The sequence below is a fragment of the Triticum aestivum genome, chromosome 5D, assembly GCF_018294505.1.
Source record: "Triticum aestivum cultivar Chinese Spring chromosome 5D, IWGSC CS RefSeq v2.1, whole genome shotgun sequence".
Classification (NCBI taxonomy): Eukaryota; Viridiplantae; Streptophyta; class Magnoliopsida; order Poales; family Poaceae; genus Triticum; species Triticum aestivum.
Genome location: NC_057808.1, coordinates 480,897,102 through 480,919,576, shown reverse-complemented (window position 1 = coordinate 480,919,576; position 22,475 = coordinate 480,897,102). Strand labels below are relative to the sequence as shown.

General features: G+C 48.4%; 1 protein-coding gene across 1 annotated transcript in view; it reads left to right on the top strand.

The window, feature by feature from the left end:
- Positions 1–18,510: 18,510 nt before the first annotated feature.
- LOC123120952 (uncharacterized) overlaps positions 18,511–22,475 on the top strand; it is a 64,217-nt gene continuing 60,252 nt past the window's right edge. Inside the window, exon 1 of the mRNA XM_044540905.1 lies at positions 18,511–18,595. Coding sequence (XP_044396840.1) covers positions 18,511–18,595 — 85 coding nt within the window. The remainder of the gene's footprint in view (positions 18,596–22,475) is intronic.

The window sequence follows — 22,475 nt, the reverse complement described above, 5'->3', positions numbered from 1 at the left end:
TGACTATGGTAATGAATGTCTCCTATCCGGACTATGCCCTCCAGTTTATATAGAGACCAGAGGGATCTAGGGTTACATAGAGTCGGTTACATAGGAAAGAATCTTCACTGTTGATCGCCAAGCTTGCCTTCCACGCCAAGAAGAGTCCTATCCGGACACGGGTACAGTCTTCGGCCTTCATGTCTTCATAGCCCATCAGTCCGGACTATGGATAACAGGCCGGACGCCCGAGGACCCCTTAGTCCAGGACTCCCTCAGTAGCCCCTGAACCTGGCTTCAATGACGAGGAGTTTGGCGCGCAGATTGTCTTCGGCATTGCAAGGCGGGTTCCCTTTTCCTGAACTCCAAGATAGTCTTCGGATGCGACGATTCTATCCGGACCTGTAACTTGTACCACACATAACCGTAGAGAGAATATAATACTTGCACGAGTCCCATCCGCTGACAGCTTTTTACATCATGACATTACGTCAGCCCGGCCATAACTTCGGACTGTTTTGTGTTCACTGTTCCACGTTTCAAGACGCGGTTGCCATTGGCACGTCTTGTCAAAGCAGAGATCGTGTCCCTTTATTGCGGGATTCTCATCAATGCAGGCATGGGTAACCCAACCGTGCCGTTTATACAGCCCTTGGGAATAGGCGACTTTTTAGGGCGAGTGGGGAGGCGCTTGATATTCGCGGCCTTTATAAGGGGATAAGGATTCTCTTCCTTCACCCACACCCTTTCTCTCCTTCAGTCCTTCCGTCCTTGAGCTCCAGCGCCCAAGCTTTAGCTTTTCCTCGTTCGAGAAAGCACTCCAAACATGTCCGGATCTGGAGCTGGAGGCAAGTGGATGGCCTCCTCCGTCAAGAGGAAGGACATCACGGAGCTCCGGGAGGCCGGATATTTAGCCAAGGAGATTGCTCACCGACTCCCGGCAAAAGGGCAAATCGTCCCTACTCCCGAGCCCCATGAGAGGGTCGTGTTTCTCACACACTTTTTCCGCGGGCTGGGATTCCCTCTCCACCCGTTTGTCCGCGGATTTATGTTTTACTATGGGCTGGACTTCCATGATCTGGCCCCCAATTTTATCCTCAATATCTCGGCATTTATTGTCGTGTGCGAGGCCTTTCTCCGCATCCCACCTCACTTCGGCCTATGGCTGAAGACCTTCAATGTGAAACCGAAGGTGGCTAGCGGTTAACAAGCAGAGTGCGGAGGCGCCATGGTGGGCAAGATGCCCAATGTCACCTGGCCCGAAGGCTCCTTTGCGGAGACAGTGAAGGGATGGAAATCGGGGTGGTTTTACATCACTGAGCCACGTGACACAAACTGGGCAGCGGCCCCCGAATTCCGATCCGGAGTTCCGATGCGGCTCACTTCCTGGCAAGAGAAGGGCCTGACCTGGGGATCTTCGAATGAGATAACTGGGCTCCAGACGTGCGTCCAGAACATGATAACCAAGAACATAAAGCTTTTCAATGTGATCCAGGTTATGCTCATTCGCCGGATCCTTCCGTGCCAACGTCGGACTTGCTATTTGTGGGAGTATGACCCAGCCAAGCACCAGACGCTACTAGAGCTCTTCGGCGCGACGCACGAAGATATCTGGAAAGTGCTCTTCAAGGTTGGCGAGACGCCACCGCCCACGACTGAAGATCGCAGGCTTAGCTTAAAACACCAGGCCAATTCGGTAAGTCTTTTAATGTTTTCAAGGTATATCCTTTACTGGCATATTTTGAGGATGGATTCTAAGCTCTCCCATCCACTTCGCCAGGCCTGGATCGAGGTGGCGGGGCGGATTAACTGTCCGGCTCCGCTTCCTGAGGAGCAAGAATTCCCACTTCTGACGAAGATGTTGTTTCCGGCGCCTTATGACGTGCCGGAGAAGAAGGCCAACAAAGCGGCCAAGGGGACCAGGAGTGGCCTTCGCCTAAAAGGAGCTTCGGACGTGATGTCCGAAGACGAGACTCGCTCTTCGTCCACCGAAGACGACAACAAAGAGGAGGAAGAAGAAGATGACTCCCCACCTGAGGCGGGGAGGAAGAAGAGGGCGGCCTCTAAGAACCTGGAGGCGAAGGCACCCAAGAGGGGAAAGGCTCCCCCGCGGGTAACTCCGCGTGGGATGTCGATAGCAGTCTGGAGCGGCCTTCCCGGGCCAAGCCTCGAGCCACATCGTAAGTATCAAAAATCCTTATGCACGCCCGAATGTTCGTCCTTTCCGCCTTGCAATGTTTGAATCGTGTTATTGCAGTCCGGCTCGGGACAGCTCTCCGCTATCTTAATCAGAAGGTTCGCTGGACCCAAAGGAGAGGGCCAACATGTCACCGCCGCCCGCTTACTCCCCTTCGACCAAGGGTGATGACGAGGAGCGTCTCAAAGGGCCTCCTCGGACCGGGGGAAGGCTCCGAAGATCATCAGGGCGGCGCCCCAGGATGACTCCCGGACCGCCGGATACATGGGGGAAAATCCCCTACGAAGACTGCTACCTCTTGAGCACTGCGTTGGTTTTCCCTTGAAGAGGAAAGGGTGATGCAGCAAAGTAGCGTAAGTATTTCCCTCAGTTTTTGAGAAGCAAGGTATCAATCCAGTAAGAGGCTACGCGCAAGTCCCTCGCACCTACACAAAACAAATAAATCCTCGCAACCAACGCGATAAGGGGTTGTCAATCCCTTCACGGTCACTTACGAGAGTGAGATCTCATATATATGATAGGATAATATTTTTGGTATTTTTGTGATAAAGATGCAAAGTAAAATAAAAGCAAAGGAAATAACTAAGTGTTGGAAGATTAATATGATGAAGATAGACCCGGGGGCCATAGGTTTCACTAGTGGCTTCTCTCGAGGGCATAAGTATTTTACGGTGGGTGAACAAATTACTGTTGAGCAATTGACAGAATTGAGCATAGTTATGAGAATATCTAGGTATGATCATGTATATAGGCATCACGTCCGAGACAAGTAGACCGACTCCTGCCTGCATCTACTACTATTACTCCACTCATCGATCGCTATCCAGCATGCATCTAGAGTATTAAGTTCATAAAAACAGAGTAACACCTTAAGCAAGATGACATGATGTAGAGGGATAAATTCATGCAATATGATAAAAACCCCATCTTGTTATCCTCGATGGCAATAATACAATACGTGCCTTGCTGCCTCTACTGTCACTGGGAAAGGACACCGCAAGATTGAACCCAAAGCTAAGCACTTCTCCCATTGCAAGAAAGATCAATCTAGTAGGCCAAACCAAACTGATAATTCGAAGAGACTTGCAAAGATAACCAATCATACATAAAAGAATTCAGACGATTCAAATATTGTTCATTGATAAACTTGATCATAAACCCACAATTCATCGGTCTCAACAAACACACCGCAAAAAGAAGATTACATCGAATAGATCTCCACAAGAGAGGGGGAGAACATTGTATTGAGATCCAAAAAGAGAGAAGAAGCCATCTAGCTACTAACTATGGACCTGAAGGTCTGAGGTAAACTACTCACACTTCATCGGAGGGGCAATGGTGATGATGTAGAAGCCCTCCGTGATCGATGCCCCCTCCGGCGGAGCTCCGGAATAGGGCCAAAGATGGGATCTCGTGGGTATAGAAGGTTGCGGCGGTGGAATTAGGTTTTTGGCTCCGTATCTGATCGTTTGGGGGTACGTAGGTATATATAGGAGGAAGCAGTACGTCGGTGGAGCAACAGCGAGCTCACGAGGGTGGAGGGCACGCCCTGGGGGGTAGGCGCGCCCCCTACCTCGTGGCCTCCTCTTTTGTTTCTTGATGTAGGGTCCAACTCTCCTGGATCATATTCTTCCTAAAAATCACGTTCCCGAAGGTTTCATTCCGTTTGGACTCCGTCTGATATTCCTTTTCTGCGAAACTCCGAAATAGTCAAAAAACAACAATTCTGGGTTGGGCCTCCGGTTAATAGGTTAGTCCCAAAAATAATATAAAAGTGAATAATAAAGCCCAATAATGTCCAAAACAGTAGATAATATAGCATGGAGCAATCAAAAATTATAGATACGTTGGAGACGTATCAAGCATCCCCAAGCTTAATTCCTGCTCGTCCTCGAGTAGGTAAATGATAAAAACAGAATTTTTGATGCGGAGTGCTACTTGGCATAATTTGAATGTAATTCTTCTTAATTGTGGTATGAATATTCAGATCGGAAAGATTCAAGACAAAAGTTTAATATTGACATAAAAATAATAATACTTCAAGCATACTAACAAAGCAATTATGTCTTCTCAAAATAACATGGCCAAAGAAAGTTATCCCTACAAAATCATATAGTCTGGCTATGCTCTATCTTCACCACACAAAGTATTTAAATCATGCACAACCCAGATGACAAGCCAAGCAATTGTTTCATACTTTTGACGTTCTGAAACTTTTTCAATCTTCACGCAATACATGAGCGTGATCCATGGACATAGCACTATATGTGGAACAGAATGGTGGTTGTGGAGAAGACAAAAAGGGAGAAGATAGTGTCACATCAACTAGGCGTATCAACGGGCTATGGAGATGCCCATCAATAGATATCAATGTGAGTGAGTAGTTATTGCCATGCAACGGATGCACTAGAGCTATAAGTATATGAAAGCTCAACAAAAGAAACTAAGTGGGTCTGCATCCAACTCGCTTGCTCACGAAGACCTAGGGCATTTTGAGGAAGCCCATCATTGGAATATACAAGCCAAGTTCTATAATGAAAAATTCCCACTAGTATATGAAAGTGACAAAATGAGAGACTCTCTATCATGAAGATCATGGTGCTACTTTGAAGCACAAGTGTGGCAAAAGGATAGTAACATTGTCCCTTCTCTCTTTTTCTCTCATTTTTTGGGGCTTTCTCTTTTTTTATGGCCTCTTATTTATTTATTTATTTATTTTTCATCCGGAGTCTCATCCCGACTTGTGGGGGAATCATAGTCTCCATCATCCTTTTCCTCACTTGGGACAATGCTCTAAAAATGAAGATCATCACACTTTTATTTTCTTACAACTCAACAATTACAACTCGATACTTAGAACAAAATATGACTCTATATGAATGCCTCTGGCGGTGTACCGGGATATGCAATGAATCAAGAGTGACATGTATGAAAGAATTATGAACGGTGGCTTTGCCACAAATACGATGTCAACTACATGATCATGCTAAGCAATATGACAATGATGGAGCGTGTCATAATAAACGGAACGGTGGAAAGTTGCATGGCAATATATCTCGGAATGGCTGCGGAAATGCCATGATAGGTAGGTATGGTGGCTGTTTTGAGGAAGGTTTATGGTGGGTGTATGATACCGGCGAAAAGTGCGCGGTATTAGAGAGGCTAGCAATGGTGGAAGGAAGAAAGTGCGTATAATCCATGGACTCAACATTAGTCATAAAGAACTCATATACTTATTGCAAAAATCTACAAGTTATCAAAGCAAAGTATTACGCGCATGCTCCTAGGGGGATAGATTGGTAGGAAAAGACCATCGCTCGTCCCCGACCGCCACTCATAAGGAAGACAATCAATAAATAAATTATGCTCCGACTTCATCACATAACGGTTCACCATACGTGCATGCTACGGAAATCACAAACTTTAACACATGTATTTCTCAAATTCACAACTACTCAACTAGCATGACTCTAATATCACGATCTTTATATCTCAAAACAATTATCAAGCATCAAAGTTTTCTTAGTATTCAACACACTCATAAGAAAGTTTTTACTAATCTTGAATACCAAGCATATTAGGATTATTTAAGCAAATTACCATGCTATTTAAGACTCTCAAAATAATCTAAGTGAAGCATGAGAGATCAATAGTTTCTATAAAACAAATCCACCACCATGCTCTTAAATATATAAGTGAAGTACTAGAGCAAAACTATATAACTCAAAAGATATAAGCGAAGCACATAGAGTATTCTAACAAATTCCAAATCATGTATGGCTCTCTCAAAAGGTGTGTACAGCAAGGATGATTGTGGTAAACTAAAAAGCAAGACTCAAATCATACAAGACGCTCCAAGCAAAACACATATCATGTGGTGAATAAAAATATAGCTCCAAGTAAAGTTACCGATGGAAGTAGACAAAAGAGGGGATGCCTTCCGGGGCATCCCCAAGCTTTGGCTTTATGGTGTCCTTAGATTATCTTGGGGGTGCCATGGGCATCCCCAAGATTAGGCTCTTGCCACTCCTTGTTCCATAATCCATCAAAATCTTTCACCCAAAACTTGAAAACTTCACAACACAAAACTCAACAGAAAATCTCGTGAGCTCCGTTAGCGAAAGAAAACAAAAGACCACTTCAAGGTACTGTAATGAACTCATTCTTTATTTATATTGGTGTTAAAACTACTGTATTACAACTTCTCTATGGTTTATAAACTATTTTACTAGCCATAGATTCATCAAAATAAGCAAACAACACACGAAAAACAGAATCTGTCAAAAACAGAACAGTCTGTAGAAATCTGTAACTAACGCAAACTTATGGAAATCCAAAAAATCATACAAAATAGGACGACCTAGACAATTTGTTTATTGATCAGCATCAATTGGAATCACTATTTTATCACGTTCTGGTGATTTTTAACAATTATTTTCGTGAACAGAAAGTTTCTGGAAATTACAGCAAGATCAAATAACTATCATCCAAGAAGATCCTATAGGTTTAACTTGGCACAAACACTAATTAAAACATAAAAACACATCTAACCAGAGGCTATAACAAATATTTATTCCTAAACATAAGCAAAAAGCAAAAAACTAAAAATAAAATTGGGTTGCCTCCCAACAAACGCTATCGTTTAACGCCCCTAGCTAGGCATAAACACAAGGATAGATCTAGGTATTGCCATCTTTGGTAGGCAATCCATAAGTGGCTCTCATGATAGATTCATATGGTAATTTTATTTTCTTCTTAGGGAAGTGTTCCATGCCTTTCTTTAATGGAAATTGGAATCTAATATTCCCTTCCTTCATATCAATAATTGCACCAATCGTTCTAAGGAAAGGTCTACCAAGAATAATAGGACATGAAGGATTGCAATCTATATCGAGAACAATAAAATCTACGGGCACATATTTCCTATTTGCAACAATAAGAACATCATTAATTCTTCCCATAGGTTTCTTAATAGTGGAATCTGCAAGGTGCAAGTTTAGAGAGCAATCATCAAAATCACGGAAATCTAGCAAATCGCACAAAGTTTTGGGAATAGTAGAAACACTAGCACCCAAATCACATAAAGCATAGAACTCATGATCCTTAATCTTAATTTTAATAGTAGGTTCCCACTCATCATAAAGTTTTCTAGGGATAGAAACTTCCAACTCAAGTTTTTCTTCATAAGATTGCATCAAGGCATCAACGATATGTTTAGTAAACGCTTTATTTTGACTATAAGCATGAGGAGAATTTAGCACGGATTGCAACAAGGAAATACAATCTATCAAATAGCAATTATCATAACTAAATTCCTTGAAATCCAAAATAGTAGGTTTATTAGCATCTAAGGTTTTGATTTCTTCAATCCCACTTTTATAAATTTTAGCATCAAGATCTAAAAACTCCGAATTTTTGGAACGCCTTCTAGATAAAGGTGGATCATATTCAGTCCCATCGTTATCAAGATTCATATGGCAAAACAAAGATCTAATAGGGGACACATCAATAACTTTTAGATCTTCATCTTTATTTTCATAGAAATTTGAAGAACACGCTTTCATAAAGCAATCTTTCTTAGCACGCATCCTAGCGGTTCTTTCTTTGCATTCATCAATGGAAATTCTCATGGCTTTGAGAGACTCATTGATATCATGCTTAGGAGGAATAGATCTAAGCTTTAAAGAATCAACATCAAGAGAAATTCTATCAACGTTCCTAGCCAATTCATCAAATTTAAGCAATTTCTCTTCAAGCAAAGCATTGAAATTCTTTTGCGAATTCATAAACTCTTTAACACTAGTCTCAAATTCATAGGGCATCTTACTAAAATTTCCATAAAAGTTGTTGTAGGAATTACCATAATTATTAGAGGAATTGCTAGGATAAGGCCTAGGATTAAAGTTTCCTCTATACGCGTTGTTACCAAAATTATTCCTACCAACAAAATTCACATCCATAGATTCATTATTATTCTCAATCAAAGTAGACAAAGGCATATCATTAGGATCAGAAGAAACACTCTTAGTAGCTAATAATTTCATAAGTTCATCCATCTTTCCACTCAAAACATTAATTTCTTCTATCGCATGCACTTTTTTATTAGTAGATCTTTCAGTGTGCCATTGAGAATAATTAACCATAATATTATCTAGGAGTTTAGTAGCTTCTCCTAAAGTGATTTCCATAAAAGTGCCTCCCGCGACCGAATCTAAAAGATCTCTAGAAGCAAAATTCAATCTGGCATAAATTTTTTGTATAATCATCCACAAATTCAAACCATGAGTAGGGCAATTACGTATCATTAATTTCATCCTCTCCCAAGCTTGTGCAACATGTTCATGATCAAGTTGCTTAAAATTCATAATATCGTTTCTAAGAGAGATGATCTTAGCGGGAGGAAAATACTTAGAGATAAAAGCATCTTTGCACTTGTTCCAAGAATCAATACTATTTTTAGGCAAAGACGAAAACCAAGCTTTAGCACGATCTCTAAGCGAAAAAGGAAATAGCTTCAATTTAACAATATCATGACAAGATTCAACAAAGCAGCATTGATTTCACAAGATTCGGTATTGGTAAGAGGAGCAATCGGAGTGCTAAGGAAATCATTATTGTTGGTATTGGTAAAGTCACATAATTTGGTGTTATCTTGAGCCATCGTGATAAACAAGCAATCCAACACACGAGCAAACAAAAAGCAAGCGAAAAAAGCAAACGGAAAAGAGAGGGCGAATAAAACGGCAAGGGTGAAGTGGGGGAGAGGAAAACGAGAGGCAAATGGCAAATAATGTAATGCGGGAGATAAGGGATTGTGATGGGTACTTGGTATGTTGACTTTTGCGTAGACCTCCCCGGCAACGGCACCAGAAATCCTTCTTGCTACCTCTTGAGCACTGTGTTGGTTTTCCCTTGAAGAGGAAAGGGTGATGCAGCAAAGTAGCGTAAGTATTTCCCCCAGTTTTTGAGAACCAAGGTATCAATCCAGTAGGAGGCTACGCGCAAGTCCCGCGCACCTACACAAAACAAATAAATCCTCGCAACCAACGCGATAAGGGGTTGTCAATCCCTTCACGGTCACTTACGAGAGTGAGATCTGATATATATGATAGGATAATATTTTTGGTATTTTTGTGATAAAGATGCAAAGTAAAATAAAAGCAAAGTAAAAAGCAAGGGAAATAACTAAGTGTTGGAAGATTAATATGATGAAGATAGACCCGGGGGCCATAGGTTTCACTAGTGGCTTCTCTCGAGAGCATAAGTATTTTGCGGTGGGTGAACAAATTACTGTCGAGCAATTGACAGAATTGAGCATAGTTATGAGAATATCTAGGTATGATCATGTATATATGCATCACGTCCGAGACAAGTAGACCGACTCCTGCCCGCATCTACAACTATTACTCCACTCATCGACCGCTATCCAGCATGCATCTAGAGTATTAAGTTCATAAAAACAGAGTAACGCCTTAAGCAAGATGACATGATGTAGAGGGATAAATTCATGAAATATGATAAAAACCCCATCTTGTTATCCTCGATGGCAACAATACAATACGTGCCTTGCTGCCCCTACTGTCACTGGGAAAGGACACCGCAAGATTGAACCCAAAGCTAAGCACTTCTCCCATTGCAAGAAAGATCAATCTAGTAGGCCAAACCAAACTGATAATTCGAAGAGACTTGCAAAGATAACCAATCATACATAAAAGAATTCAGAAGATTCAAATATTGTTCATAGATAAACTTGATCATAAACCCACAATTCATCGGTCTCAACAAACACACCGCAAAAAGAAGATTACATCGAATAGATCTCCACAAGAGAGGGGGAGAACATTGTATTGAGATCCAAAAAGAGAGAAGAAGCCATCTAGCTACTAACTATGGACCCGAAGGTCTGAGGTAAACTACTCACACTTCATCGGAGGGGCTATGGTGATGATGTAGAAGCCCTCCGTGATCGATGCCCCCTCCGGCGGAGCTCCGGAATAGGCCCCAAGATGGGATCTCATGGGTATAGAAGGTTGCGGCGGTGGAATTAGGTTTTTGGCTCCGTATCTGATCGTTTGGGGGTACGTAGGTATATATAGGAGGAAGGAGTACGTCGGTGGAGCAACAGGGGGCCCACGAGGGTGGAGGGCGCGCCCTGGGGGGTAGGCACGCCCCCCTACCTCGTGGCCTCCTCTTTTGTTTCTTGACGTAGGGTCCAAGTCTCCTGGATCATATTCTTCCTAAAAATCACATTCCCGAAGGTTTCATTCCGTTTGGACTCTGTTTGATATTCCTTTTCTGCGAAACTCTGTAATAGGCAAAAAACAGCAATTCTGGGCTAGGCCTCCGGTTAATAGGTTAGTCCCAAAAATAATATAAAAGTGAATAATAAAGCCCAATAATGTCCAAAATAGTAGATAATATAGCATGGAGAAATCACAAATTATAGATACGTTGGAGACGTATCAGAGACGGACGGTGCGGGCCGAGTTCTACTCGACCCTCAGCCGGATTCTATTCCGGAGACCTATATGGCTCCGGAGTTCGGCAAATGGCCCTTCCTAAAAGGAGGGGGTGTGCTACCGGTGTCCTCTGTCCAACCAGAGGCGCCAGATCATCTACTGGAAGCGCTGCAAGGCGCCTCATATGGGTACGGTGATTGAAAAGGTTCAGTCCGCAAAAAACAGGCAGACCGAAGCCTGCGCTACCCTTCTAGCAGGCTTTGAGGTGAGTACATAATTGTAAGAAGAATATCACAGTGTAGATTGTAGCCCCTGATGCTCTGTTTGGTGTCTGGAAAGAAAAGCCGAACAGAGGATCAAAATTAATTTTCGCAGGAGTCTAGTATAAGGTGTCTATGTGAATAAGCAGGCCTCGTTGCGGGCTGCTACCGCTCAAACCGTGGAGGTCTCCGGACTGAAGCAGAAACTGGAGCGGGCCGAGGAAGAGCTCGACCTCGTGAAGAAGCAGCTGGAGGATAGCCAAGGTATGCAGTAACCTGCGTGTATATTGAAGAGTAAATTGTTCAAGCTGACTAAAGTGTCATGAACTTTATTAGGGGCCACGACCGAGGTGGCGGCCCTCAAAAAGGCGTTAGCTGAGGCCGAGGACAAAGCGGCCAAGGAACGCGCCGCACACGAGGAGCACGAGGCCCTGGTTAGCAAGGCCCAGAAAGAGCTCCAGGGCACCGTCGAGAAGCTCGAGTCCTTGGAGCGCGATTTTAAGACGCAAGAGTCCAAACTTGCAACGGCCCGTCAGAGCGCACTAGATGCCCGAGCCGAAGCCTAGAGTGCCCTCCATGAAATTCAGGCGGCCAAGAAGATTATGGTGGGTAAGTCTTTCGCTATGCAAAGCCAGTAGGCAAAGGAAACATTCCTTGTACTGACCCGAATTTGGGTTTTCCAGGGGCGTTTACGAATCTTCCGCGCAGCATATCAGATGCTGCCGAGTTTTATCGAGCCGAAGGGGGGATGTCTACGGAGAAGTTGTTCTGGTCTCAATATTTTGGACCAGAACATCCGGTGCCCTCTAGCGACCAACTGAAATAGCTGGTCGAGCTGCACAGGTCGGCCGAGCTGGCCATGAAGGACCTGATAGTCCGGCTGTGGCCTGCCGAGCCCATACCCAACAGTTACTTCGTACTTGTGAAGCGGCTCGTGAGTGTCTGCCCACGGCTCGAAGCCGTGAAGCGATCGGTCTGCATTGAAGGTGCACTAATGACATTTGCCTGCTTCAAGACGCATTGGGCGAAGCTAGATGCCAAGAAGCTGGTGACCGAGGGGCCGCCTGAGGGCAAGGAGCGTCGTCGACCCGAGCTATATTTTGATAGTGTCCTGGAGGGGTGTCGCCTTGTGGCAGAGCAGTGTTCGAAGGATGTTATATTCCCATGAAAACATTCATATTATCCTGTCCTATAATATGGAACAATGATGTTGTGTAATATAATGCTTGCGATTCAAATTTTACCTCCTGTGCGGCCGTTTATGAAATCTGAGGGTTGACCAGTCATCGGCTTCTGCCCCCACGTAGGTAGTACGGGGGTGTTCGGGATAAATCTAAACACTCTTTATTCCACATCATGGTCCTTAAAGGAGGTGTTTAGCGCAATGAACAAGGCAATCAGACTATGCGACCTTTACCGCCCTCACTTAGCCATAGGAGTTTGACAATAAGAAATTCGGCGAAGCCCCTGGTATTCGGAAGACCGAACTAGGGGTGTGACACACGCCTAATCGGGGAAACCGATTCTTCGCATGAAGCGAAGAAAATCTCTAACGATTTGGGACCTCTCGAACAGCTGACCAGCTCTCGCCGCATCATGACAGTCAGTTTTTGGCTTTCTCTACTGAGCTGCTCGTCCGGAAGAACCGGGACACAATCGCAGTAGTTCTCCCTTTACTACCCTAGCCGATATAGCGGAACGTAAGGTAGTAGGCACAAGAGCCGGGCAACCCAACTATTGACCAAAGACATGATTCGGAGCGATGCATATAATGCTATAAGTTCGGGGTGCCGAACTATACTGTAAAAGTGTTCGGACTTTTATTGCTGTAATGTGGGGCGTGATGAAGCCCCTGGCGTAATAATACGTACCAGAGTGTACGTGTGCAATGAGTAATGAATACGAAGGAAAAAGGAGAAAAATTAAGTAATAAGCTGATGCTACCCTTTATTTGTGATGTGATTAACACGCCGAGGCGTACTTGTACAAGTAATGCGATAAGCGAGTAAGGCTATTTAACATGCCATGACCAAGGGCGAGCTGGGTATGTAAAATAAGTATGGCAATCGTTAGCAGAGATCACCTGGGGATTTCCTTGTACGCCAGAGCTCCTTGCCTCCTTGGTGTGTTCTGCAAGCGGGTCGTCCGAATAGACCTCGAAAAGCCCGAAATAAAAAGGGAAAGTAAAGGTGTGCAAATCCCAGGGGCGGTCGAGCCGCACTGTGGATCGGGAGCTTAGTATGCCTCCGTCAGTACCCATGGTGTTTTGAATGCGTAATTATGTACGCGCGGCGTGAATGCCAGTCCCTCGTCAGGGCTGGGACGGAGGCCCAATTGCTAATTGAGCTCTTGACAAGCTAAGCTATCCTGTTGCAGTGTAGTCCGGACCCTCTTAATGATGTCCAGGGGCTCGACCGCCGGATTATGGTGCTGCTTGAGAAGGCCGCTCTTTACTTCTGCTGCTAGGGCGGCGGTGTGCTCTTTTGTATGGAGAGAGCGTTCCGTATTTCCACTGACTGTTATGACGCCGCGTGGACCAGGCATCTTGAGTTTGAGATAAGCATAGTGTGGCACCGCGTTGAATGTAGCGAATGCGGTTCGTCCGAGTAGTGCGTGGTAGCCGCTGCGGAAGGGGACAATATCGAAGATTAGCTCTTCTCTTCGGAAGTTGTCCGGAGAGCCAAAGACCACCTCCAGCGTGATTGAGCCCGTACAACGGGCCTCTACGCCTGGTATGACTCCTTTAAAGTTAGTCTTTGTGGGTTTGATTCGTGAGGGATTAATGCCCATCTTCCACACTGTATCCTGGTAGAGCAGGTTGAGGCTGCTACCACCGTCCATTAGGACTCGTGTTAGGTGAAATCCGTCGATGATTGGGTCGAGGACCAGTGCGGCCGAACCGCCATGGTGGATACTAGTTGGATGATCTCGACGATCGAAGGTGATCGAGAATGATAACCACGGATTGAATTTCGGGGCGACTGGCTCTACCGCGTAGACGTCCCTGAGTGCTCGCTTGCGCTCCCTTTTGGGGATGTGTGTAGCATATATCATATTCACCGTTTTGACTCGAGGGGGAAACTTTTTCTGTCCTCCAGTGTTCGGCTGCCGGGGCTCTTCGTCGTCGTCCTCGCTTTTGCGATCCTGTTTTCTTGCTTTCTGCGTTTGACTTGCTGGCTTGCTTGAAAACTCGGCAATCTCTATTGGTGTGATTGGCTTCTTTGTCTGGGGTGCCATGTATCTGGCACGGACAATCGAGTATGCGGTCCAAGCTGGATGGTCTCTCGATGTTCCTTTTATAAGGCTTCTTTCGCTGGCCGGACTTGGAGCCACTGAATCCGGCGTGAACTGCCGTGTCATTGGTGTTATCGCCATTACTTCGGCGTTTGTGTTTATTGCGCCGGACCTTACCGGTGCTGTTTTTGGCCTCGGAGGGGCCTGCCTCGTTGGCTGTGTTTGTACTACGAGCCAGCCAACTATCCTCACCCGCGCAAAAGAGGGTCATGAGTGTCGTGAGGGCTGCCATGGATTTCGGCTTTTCTTGGCCGAGGTGGCGGGCGAGCCATTCGTCGCGGATGCTGTGTTTGAAGGCCACTAGGGCTTCGGCATCCGGACAGTCAACGATTTGGTTCTTTTTGGTTAGGAACCTAGTCCAGAATTTTCTGGCTGATTCTCCAGGTTGTTGAACTATATGACTTAAGTCATCGGCGTCTGGTGGCCGGACATAAGTGCCTTGGAAGTTGTCCAGAAAAGCTTCTTCCAAGTCCTCCCAACTGCCGATGGAATTTTCAGGCAGGCTATTTAGCCAGTGTCTAGCTGGCCAGTGGGAGGTATTTGATGGCATGGAGGTCATCTCCTCGAGCCATATGTATGTGGAGAATAAAATCTTCGATCCATACTACGGGATCGGTTGTTCAGTCGTATGATTCGATATTGACGGGCTTGAATGCTTCGGGAAATTCGTGATCCAGTACATCGTCTGTGAAGCAGAGAGGGTGTGCGGCGCCTCTATATCGGGCCGCGTCACGGCGCACCTCCGATGAAGTTTGTCTGCGGTTATTGGCCTGGGCGTTACTAGGTTTTTCACGTCCGAATAGGTAGCCGTCATCCCGAGTCGGAAAGCATGCTCCCGATCCGTAGATTGATCTGGTGTGTCCTGCTCTACTGTCTAGTTCCTGCCGAAGGTCGTATGTATAGTCCCGAGCTGTTTTGTCTCTGTTTTTGCGGGGCGGTGGGGCGTTCTGCTGTTCGGCATGAGTTGCCGTTTTGTCCCGATCGCGGGGTGGTCGGTCCGCCGCACTGTCCCGACCACGCGGTGGTCGTTCCGCATTGCACGAGGGAGGTATGGGATCTGGTGCCTCCTCATCGAACTGAGGTAGCAGTCTGCGCTTTGGGTAACTCTTGGCTGGGCGCTTGAGGCCATATTCTTCGGCTGCCAGGACATCGGTCCATCTGTCAATGAGTAGGTCTTGATCGGCTTGGAGCTGTTGCTGCCTTTTCTTCAGGCTTCTTGCGGTAGCTATTAGCTGGCGCTTGAAGCACTCCTGGTCGAGGGTTGCCTCAGGCACGATGAAATCCTCGCTGCTGAGGCTCTCCTCATCCTCGGTGACTGGATGATAACTGTCGTCATCCGGGCAATTGGGCATGGTCTGTTTATCAAGGTTAACTTGCCCGTTGTCTTCTTCCTCCTGCTCGGATGTAGCTCCAACAGGGTCTTCATTGTTTTCGACGTCGCCCGGAGTACTATTTTCTCTGGTGCCAGTGTTGCCATCTTTTGAGCGACGAGGATTAGAACGGCGTTTAGGGCGCCGACGCTTGGACTGTGTCTCAGAAGGTTTATTCACAACTGGATCTTCTTTGTCATCATTGCTAGCTTCTTTAGGTGTGTCAACCATGTACACATCGTACGAAGAGGTGGCCGCCCAACGTCCAGTGAATGGCGGGTCTTGGCCTTGCTCCTTGTCGGCATCGTCGTCCATACCATCGATGTCTTCGGAGCCATAATCAAGCACGTCAGTTAAGTCATCGATAGTGGCTATGAAGTGGGTGGCGGGTGGGAAGCAAAATTCCCCATCATCAGCTTCTAGCTCGAAACGAACATAGTTCGGCTGTGAGTCCTTCTCCAAGGACAAATTCTTTAAAGAGTTTAGCACATCACCCAAAGGTGAGTGCTGGAAGATGTCTGCGGCGCTGAATTCGAAAATCGATAACCAACCCAGCTCGGTGTCCGCAGGCGTACATGGTCCGGAACTTATAGCCGGAGACGAGTCCGGAGTTCCATTGACGCAAATATTGCAGGGTGTCGAGTCTGTGTGCGGCTCCAACGCCGTGGACTTTGTGGCCTTGGATGGCACGATCTGCTTCGGCTCTAAGGCCGTTGCAGCAACAGGAACCATCTCCTAGATGTGACCCGATGACAGATTTAAGTCATGTTCATCGGAGCGAGGGGGAGCGATCGTCGCGGTCTCGAATCCGTCGAAGATCAAGTCTCCGCGGATGTCCGCGACGTAGTTCAAGCTTCCGAATCCGACCTGATGGCCAGGGACGTAACTATCGATCTACTCCAGATGGCCAAGCGAGTTGGCCCGCAGTACGAAGCCGCCGAACAGGAAGATCTGTCCGGGGAGGAAGGTTTCTCCCTGGATAGTGTCACTATGGACGATCGAAGGGGCCATCGAACCTTTCGTCGACGGCACAGTGGAACTCTCAATGAAAGCACCAATGTCGGTGTCAAAACCGGCGGATCTCGGGTAGGGGGTCCCGAACCTGTGCATCTAAGGTCGATGGTTGCAGGAGACGGGGGACACGATGTTTACCCAGGTTCGGGCCCTCTCTATGGAGGTAATACCCTACTTCCTGCTTGATTGATCTTGATGAATATGAGTGTTACAAGAGTTGATCTACCACGAGATTGTAATGGCTAAACCCTAGAGGCCTAGCCTGTATGACTATGGTAATGAATGTCTCCTATCCGGACTACGCCCTCCAGTTTATATAGACACCAGAGGGATCTAGGGTTACATAGAGTCGGTTACATAGGAAGGAATCTTCACAGTTGATCGCCAAGCTTGCCTTCCACGCCAAGAAGAGTCCAATCCGGACACGGGTACAGTCTTCGGCCTTCATGTCTTCACAGCCCATCAGTCCGGCCCATGGATAACAGGCCGGACGCCCGAGGACCCCTTAGTCCAGGACGCCCTCACTCCTCCTTCCCCTTGTTCGTGCCAGCGCTGGCCTAGTCGTAGAGGAGGCAAACATTAAGACACTATGACAAGATCAAGAAACCAAGACAAGACGGTGCGCTTACTGGTCCATGGCGGCGTAGTCCCTCGCCCTCTTCTGAAGCACCATGCCAGCGGGCTTCGCAGGCAAGGGCGCTGGAGCGCGAGCTCCAGGGGCGGGCAAGGCCGCAACGCCCAGATCTGCAGCAGTGCCGGCCGGCGATGAGGTGGTGGCATCGCTTCGGGGGATCAGCGCCGATCTGCTCTTCTTCGGGACCCCTGGCTTCAACTTCTTTGGAGGGGTGCCCTTGGACCTTGTGGTGACCCCGGCGGAACGCGGTGACTCCCTGACCGGGTGCTCGCCGGCGTCGTCATCGTCAGAAAGGGTGCGGAGGAGATCGGTTCGGCGCGGGGGAGAAGTCTCCCCCGCCCCCTCCTGGGTCGCCTCCGAGTCCACCCCCTCCTCCTGGTCGGACTCACTGGAGGACACCGTCATCGGGTAGCCCGGGGGCTGGGAAGGCTTCAGAGGTACGAGCCCACACTCGTGGAAGACAGGCATGGCGTCGGCGATCTTCTCTCCATCCGGGCGGCGGTACAGCGGAAGATGGGTGTCCGGGGGGCAGCCCTGATCCTTGCCAAGCAGGGTGCGCACAATCTGGTCCAGCTCCTCCTTTGACAAGTCATCCGGGCGCAGCCGGAGTTCATCTCCCACGCCCTTGAACTCCCACAGAGGGTGTGAGTGCGCCTGGAGCGGAGCCAGGCGCTGCTTCAGGAATTCCTTGACGATCATGGCCCCCGTCAGCTTCTCCGCCCTCGGGTCTTCGGTCTTCACCTCTGCCGCCATCTTCTCCAGCAATAGCTCCGCCCTGGGATCGGTGAGCTTCTCGTGAGCCCATCCTTCCAGGGGCGTTGGCTGCGAGGTGCTCCAACCGGTCATGGGTGCACTTAGCGCCCAGGAAAATCCACTTGTTCCGGAATACCTCCACCTTCTTCCCCGTCCAAGAGATCGCATTGCTGCCATTGGCAGCAATGAAGCAGGCGCACCCCGAGCACTGGCTGCCGTTAATCTGGAGGTAGAAGAAAAGTGGCGGGGGAGCGCAACAGAGGGCATCACCCCCAGGAACGCCTCGCAGTAAAAGGCGAAGACCGACAGGAGGAGGATGGAGTTGGGATGAAGATGGAGGGCGTGGTGCCCGTAATGGCGGAGGACGGCGTAGAAGAATTTGGAGAAAGGGGGAACCAATCCGGCAAGGACGATGTGCAGGAAGAAGGGGTAAGCAGTACCCCTCAAGGCTTCCGGCTTGGCGGAGCCAACCCAAAGCGTCGTCTCTCCTCCCTGGTTGCTGCTGCCCACCGTCAATTGGAGCGCGGAGGTGAGGTGCTTCTCCTTGGTGATGGTGGACGCGCTCAAGGCCGGCTCGGACCAAAGAGTTGAGCGCGCGGCCACAGCCAAAAACCTCGCCTGCTCGGAATCCATTGGTAGCGAACTCGGGGGAGATTGGCAGATCTGGAGGTTTTCTAAGCAGAAGGGGAAGGGGATCTGGAGCAAGACGAAAGAAGGGCAATGAAGGCTTCGCAGCAGGCGCCAGCCTTTTTTTCAGCCAGGGACAGTTACCGAGGCAGCATGGGGAAGCGGAGACGCCCTCGTCCCATCAATCGCCACGCAGCAACCAAGGCCGCAGGCAGTTAGGGCCCGCGGCGCTCCGCACTTGCCATTTGGCTTTGCCTCGAAGCCAAGTCCGAGCGCGCCTTGGGCCCGGGGGCTACTGTCGCGTCCTGGGAACGGGGGTACACAGACTTGCCTGCCTGCGGCCCATGGCGTGGTTCCATCAACGGCCTGGTACGGCCCAGCTTCAAGCATCAACAACCCAAGACCTTCGCGAGGGGCCAAGCCTCGCGAGGCGGCCGACACCAAGACCTCCCTGGGGGGGGGGCTCCTTAGGCTGGCTCCCGAGGAGCAGAGATATCTATGCAAGCTATACCTCGCGAGGTTCATATGACGTGAGCCATGATGACCAAGGCCAGGCGGGCGCTAGCGGGCGCAGTGTACTAGTTTCCTCTTTGGTGCTAAGGATGCAAGCGCAGGCGCAGAGTCCCGAGGAATCAAGCAAAGGTTTCCATTCTGGTGCAACAAGACCAAGACCGCCGGGACGGCAGGACAGGGGTCATTGCGGAGCCCACTGCAGCGTCACCACCAGGGGCTTTTGCAGGTGAAGACTACTTTTGTCAGGATAACTTGTACTAGTTGTCCCCATTTGAATTTGGTCATTGTGGGATCCCTTCCCGCCTACATTTGGGAAGAGGACCAAGGCCACTATAAGTAGGACTTAGCCACCACCATAGAGGGGAGGATCATTCAGATCACCCTCGCACTCACCAGCTCATCCGAGCCCAAGAACACCTCTCCTCCTGAGGCTGTTCCACCACTGTACTAGTTCATCCTCAGCCCCTCGAGGCAATCCACCACAAAGCTGGAGTAGGGTATTACACCGATGGTGGCCCGATCCTGGATAAACTGTTGTCTCTCTTGTCCCCTGGGTTCGTCGAGCTAGGCCGTGGGTTCGATGATTAGGCAGACTGGGGAGGACGAGTTCTTCGCACGCACCCCAGAGTTCGAACCTCTCAAGGGTCTGCGGAACCCCGAATCCGACAGATCTTGCCTTCGGATCTATGGTAGAAGGTATACCCAACTGTTTCCTTAGGGTATCCTATGAAGACACACTTCTCTGATTTAGGTTCGAGCTTATCAGACTGAAGCCTTTTAACATAAGCGTCGCATCCCCAAACTTTAAGAAACGACAGCATAGGTTTCTTGCCAAACCACAGTTCATACGGTGTCGTCTCAATGTATTTAGACGGTGCCCTATTTAACGTGAATGCAGCTGTCTTTAATGCATAACCCCAAAACGATAGTGGTAAATCGGTAAGAGACATCATAGAACGCACCATTTCCGATAAAGTATGGTTATGACGTTCAGACACACCATTACGCTGTGGTGTTCCAGGTGGCATGAGTTGTGAAACTATTCCACATTGTTTTAAATGAAGGCCAAACTCGTAACTCAAATATTCGCCTCCGCGATCAGATCGTAGAAACTTTATTTTCTTGTTACGATGATTCTCCACTTCACTCTGACATTTTTTGAACTTTTCAAATGTTCCAGACTTGTGTTTCATCAAGTAGATATACCCATACCTACTCAAATCATCTGTGAAGGTCAGAAAATAACGATACCGCCACATGCTGTAACACTCATCGGACCACATACATCGGTATGTATTATTTCCAATAAGTCATTAGCTCGCTCCATTGTTCCAAAGAACGGAGTTTTAGTCATCTTACCCATGAGGCATGGTTCGCGTCTATCAAATGATTCATAATCAAGTGATTCCAAAAGTCCATCTGCATGGAGTTTCTTCATGCGCTTTACTTCAATATGACCTAAACGGCAGTGCCACAAATATGTTGCACTATGATTATCAACTTTGCATCTTTTGGCATCAATATTATGAATATGTGTATCACTACGACCAAGATTCAATAAATTATTCACATTGGGTGTATGACCATAGAAGGTTTTATTCATGTAAACAGAACAACAATTATTCTCTTACTTAAATGAATAAATGTATTGCAATAAACATGATCTAGTCAAATTCATGCTCAACGCAAACACCAAATAACATTTATTTAGTTTCAACACTAATCCCGAAGGTAGAGGGAGTGTGATGGTGATCATATCAACTTTGGAATCATTTCCAACACACATTGTCACGTCGCTTTTAACTAGTCTCTGCAACTCCTATTTCGAGTTAATAATCTTAGCAACTGAACTGGTATCAAATACCGAGGGGTTACTTCGAAAACTAGTAAAATACACATCTGTCGGTGTGGAACGACACCTATGGGATCACAAGAATCCCTACTACGGTTGCCGGGGCGCGGGGTTGCAAGAAGAGCAGGGTTAGTAGACAGCACAAGGATTGTTTACCCAGGTTCGGGCCGCGAGGATGCGTAAAACCCTAGTCCTGCTTTGGTGGGTGTATTTCAGAGAGTTCTTGAGCTCTCGAACTAGCTGTGGTCAGTGCGTGGTTCGAAAGAGCCGAATCCTTCTCCAGTATGCCATGGGCCTCCTTTTATAGTCGGAAGGGGCTGCCACAGTGGCACACAGGAGGTGGAAAGGCGTACAGTGCCCTGAGCTTATCGCTCGTATTACAGGACAAGACGCATTTAATGCGTAGCTTAGGTGTCCCCTTGCTTTATTGGGGACGGGGGGCGAGGCCCGTCCCGTCCGTCGCCGCTCCTCCTCGCTTCGACACGCGCCCTGGCCAGTGAGGCGCGTGGTGCCATGTAGGCAGGCAGGCAACTTAGGTGGCGCAGTGGCGGAGCCTTCACGAAGATCTGCATGTCGCCACACAGGCGCTCGATGAGTTGGCCTGGGAGCTGCATGTCGCCACGCAGGTGCCCGCCTAGCTGGTTGGGCTGACAGCTGCATGTGAACGGCGGTGGAAGCTTGTTTGGCGTGGGCCTAGCGGTGGCCCTGCTGGCGTCCTTGGAGAGGGCCTTGCCGGGTGGCCCGGCAAGGCTCTTGCCGTGTGGCCCGGCAAGGGTCTTGCCATGGCGCGCTGTCGTCCCCGGCAAGGGCCTTGCCGGGGGTCTGGTGGCCTTCCTCGGCAAGGATCTTGCCGAGGATTTTCGTCTTCTAATCCTCATCTGATCTTGAATATGTCTTCACAAAGATCTGCATGCCACCACAGAGGTGCCTCCCGAGCCCTGGTCCAACGTGATGTTGGAGACCGTGGGCTCAAGGGTGGCCCGCTCTGTTGGTGCGGGGCGAGCCGTCCCGGCAAGGATCTTGCCGGGGCTGCTGAGGCTGCCCTGGCAAGGGTCTTGCCGGGGGAACCTGCTTCGTCCCTCTGCTCTTTGTGGTCTTGGCCTTGGCGTTGCTTTCATTATCTTGGGCTTTGGTCTTACCTTGGCTCACCTCCCCTGTTCTGCTTGGTTTGACCGTGGGCGCAGCTCCGACTGCCCGTGCATAGGTAAAGGGGTACCAAAACGCACCCCTCTTTTTGTACACCGACAGGAGCCCCCGGGCTTGGGCCACACATAAGCGCGACACGTTGTAGGGCCAGGCCCCAAAATGGTGCGCGAGCAGGCGGGGCGGTTTTTACCGCGGTAAAACTTTTCGCGCGTGGCGCGGCGTGGAGGGGTGTGCGTGACGTGGGCGGCATGCGTGGGGCGGTTCCTGCATGCATGCGTCATATCGTAGTGAAGAGGCGGCTCGCGCCTTCCCCATAAAAAGAGGGAGGCGTGGAGGCGCGGCTCATTTACCGCGTGGGGCCGGGTCGCGGTCTTCAA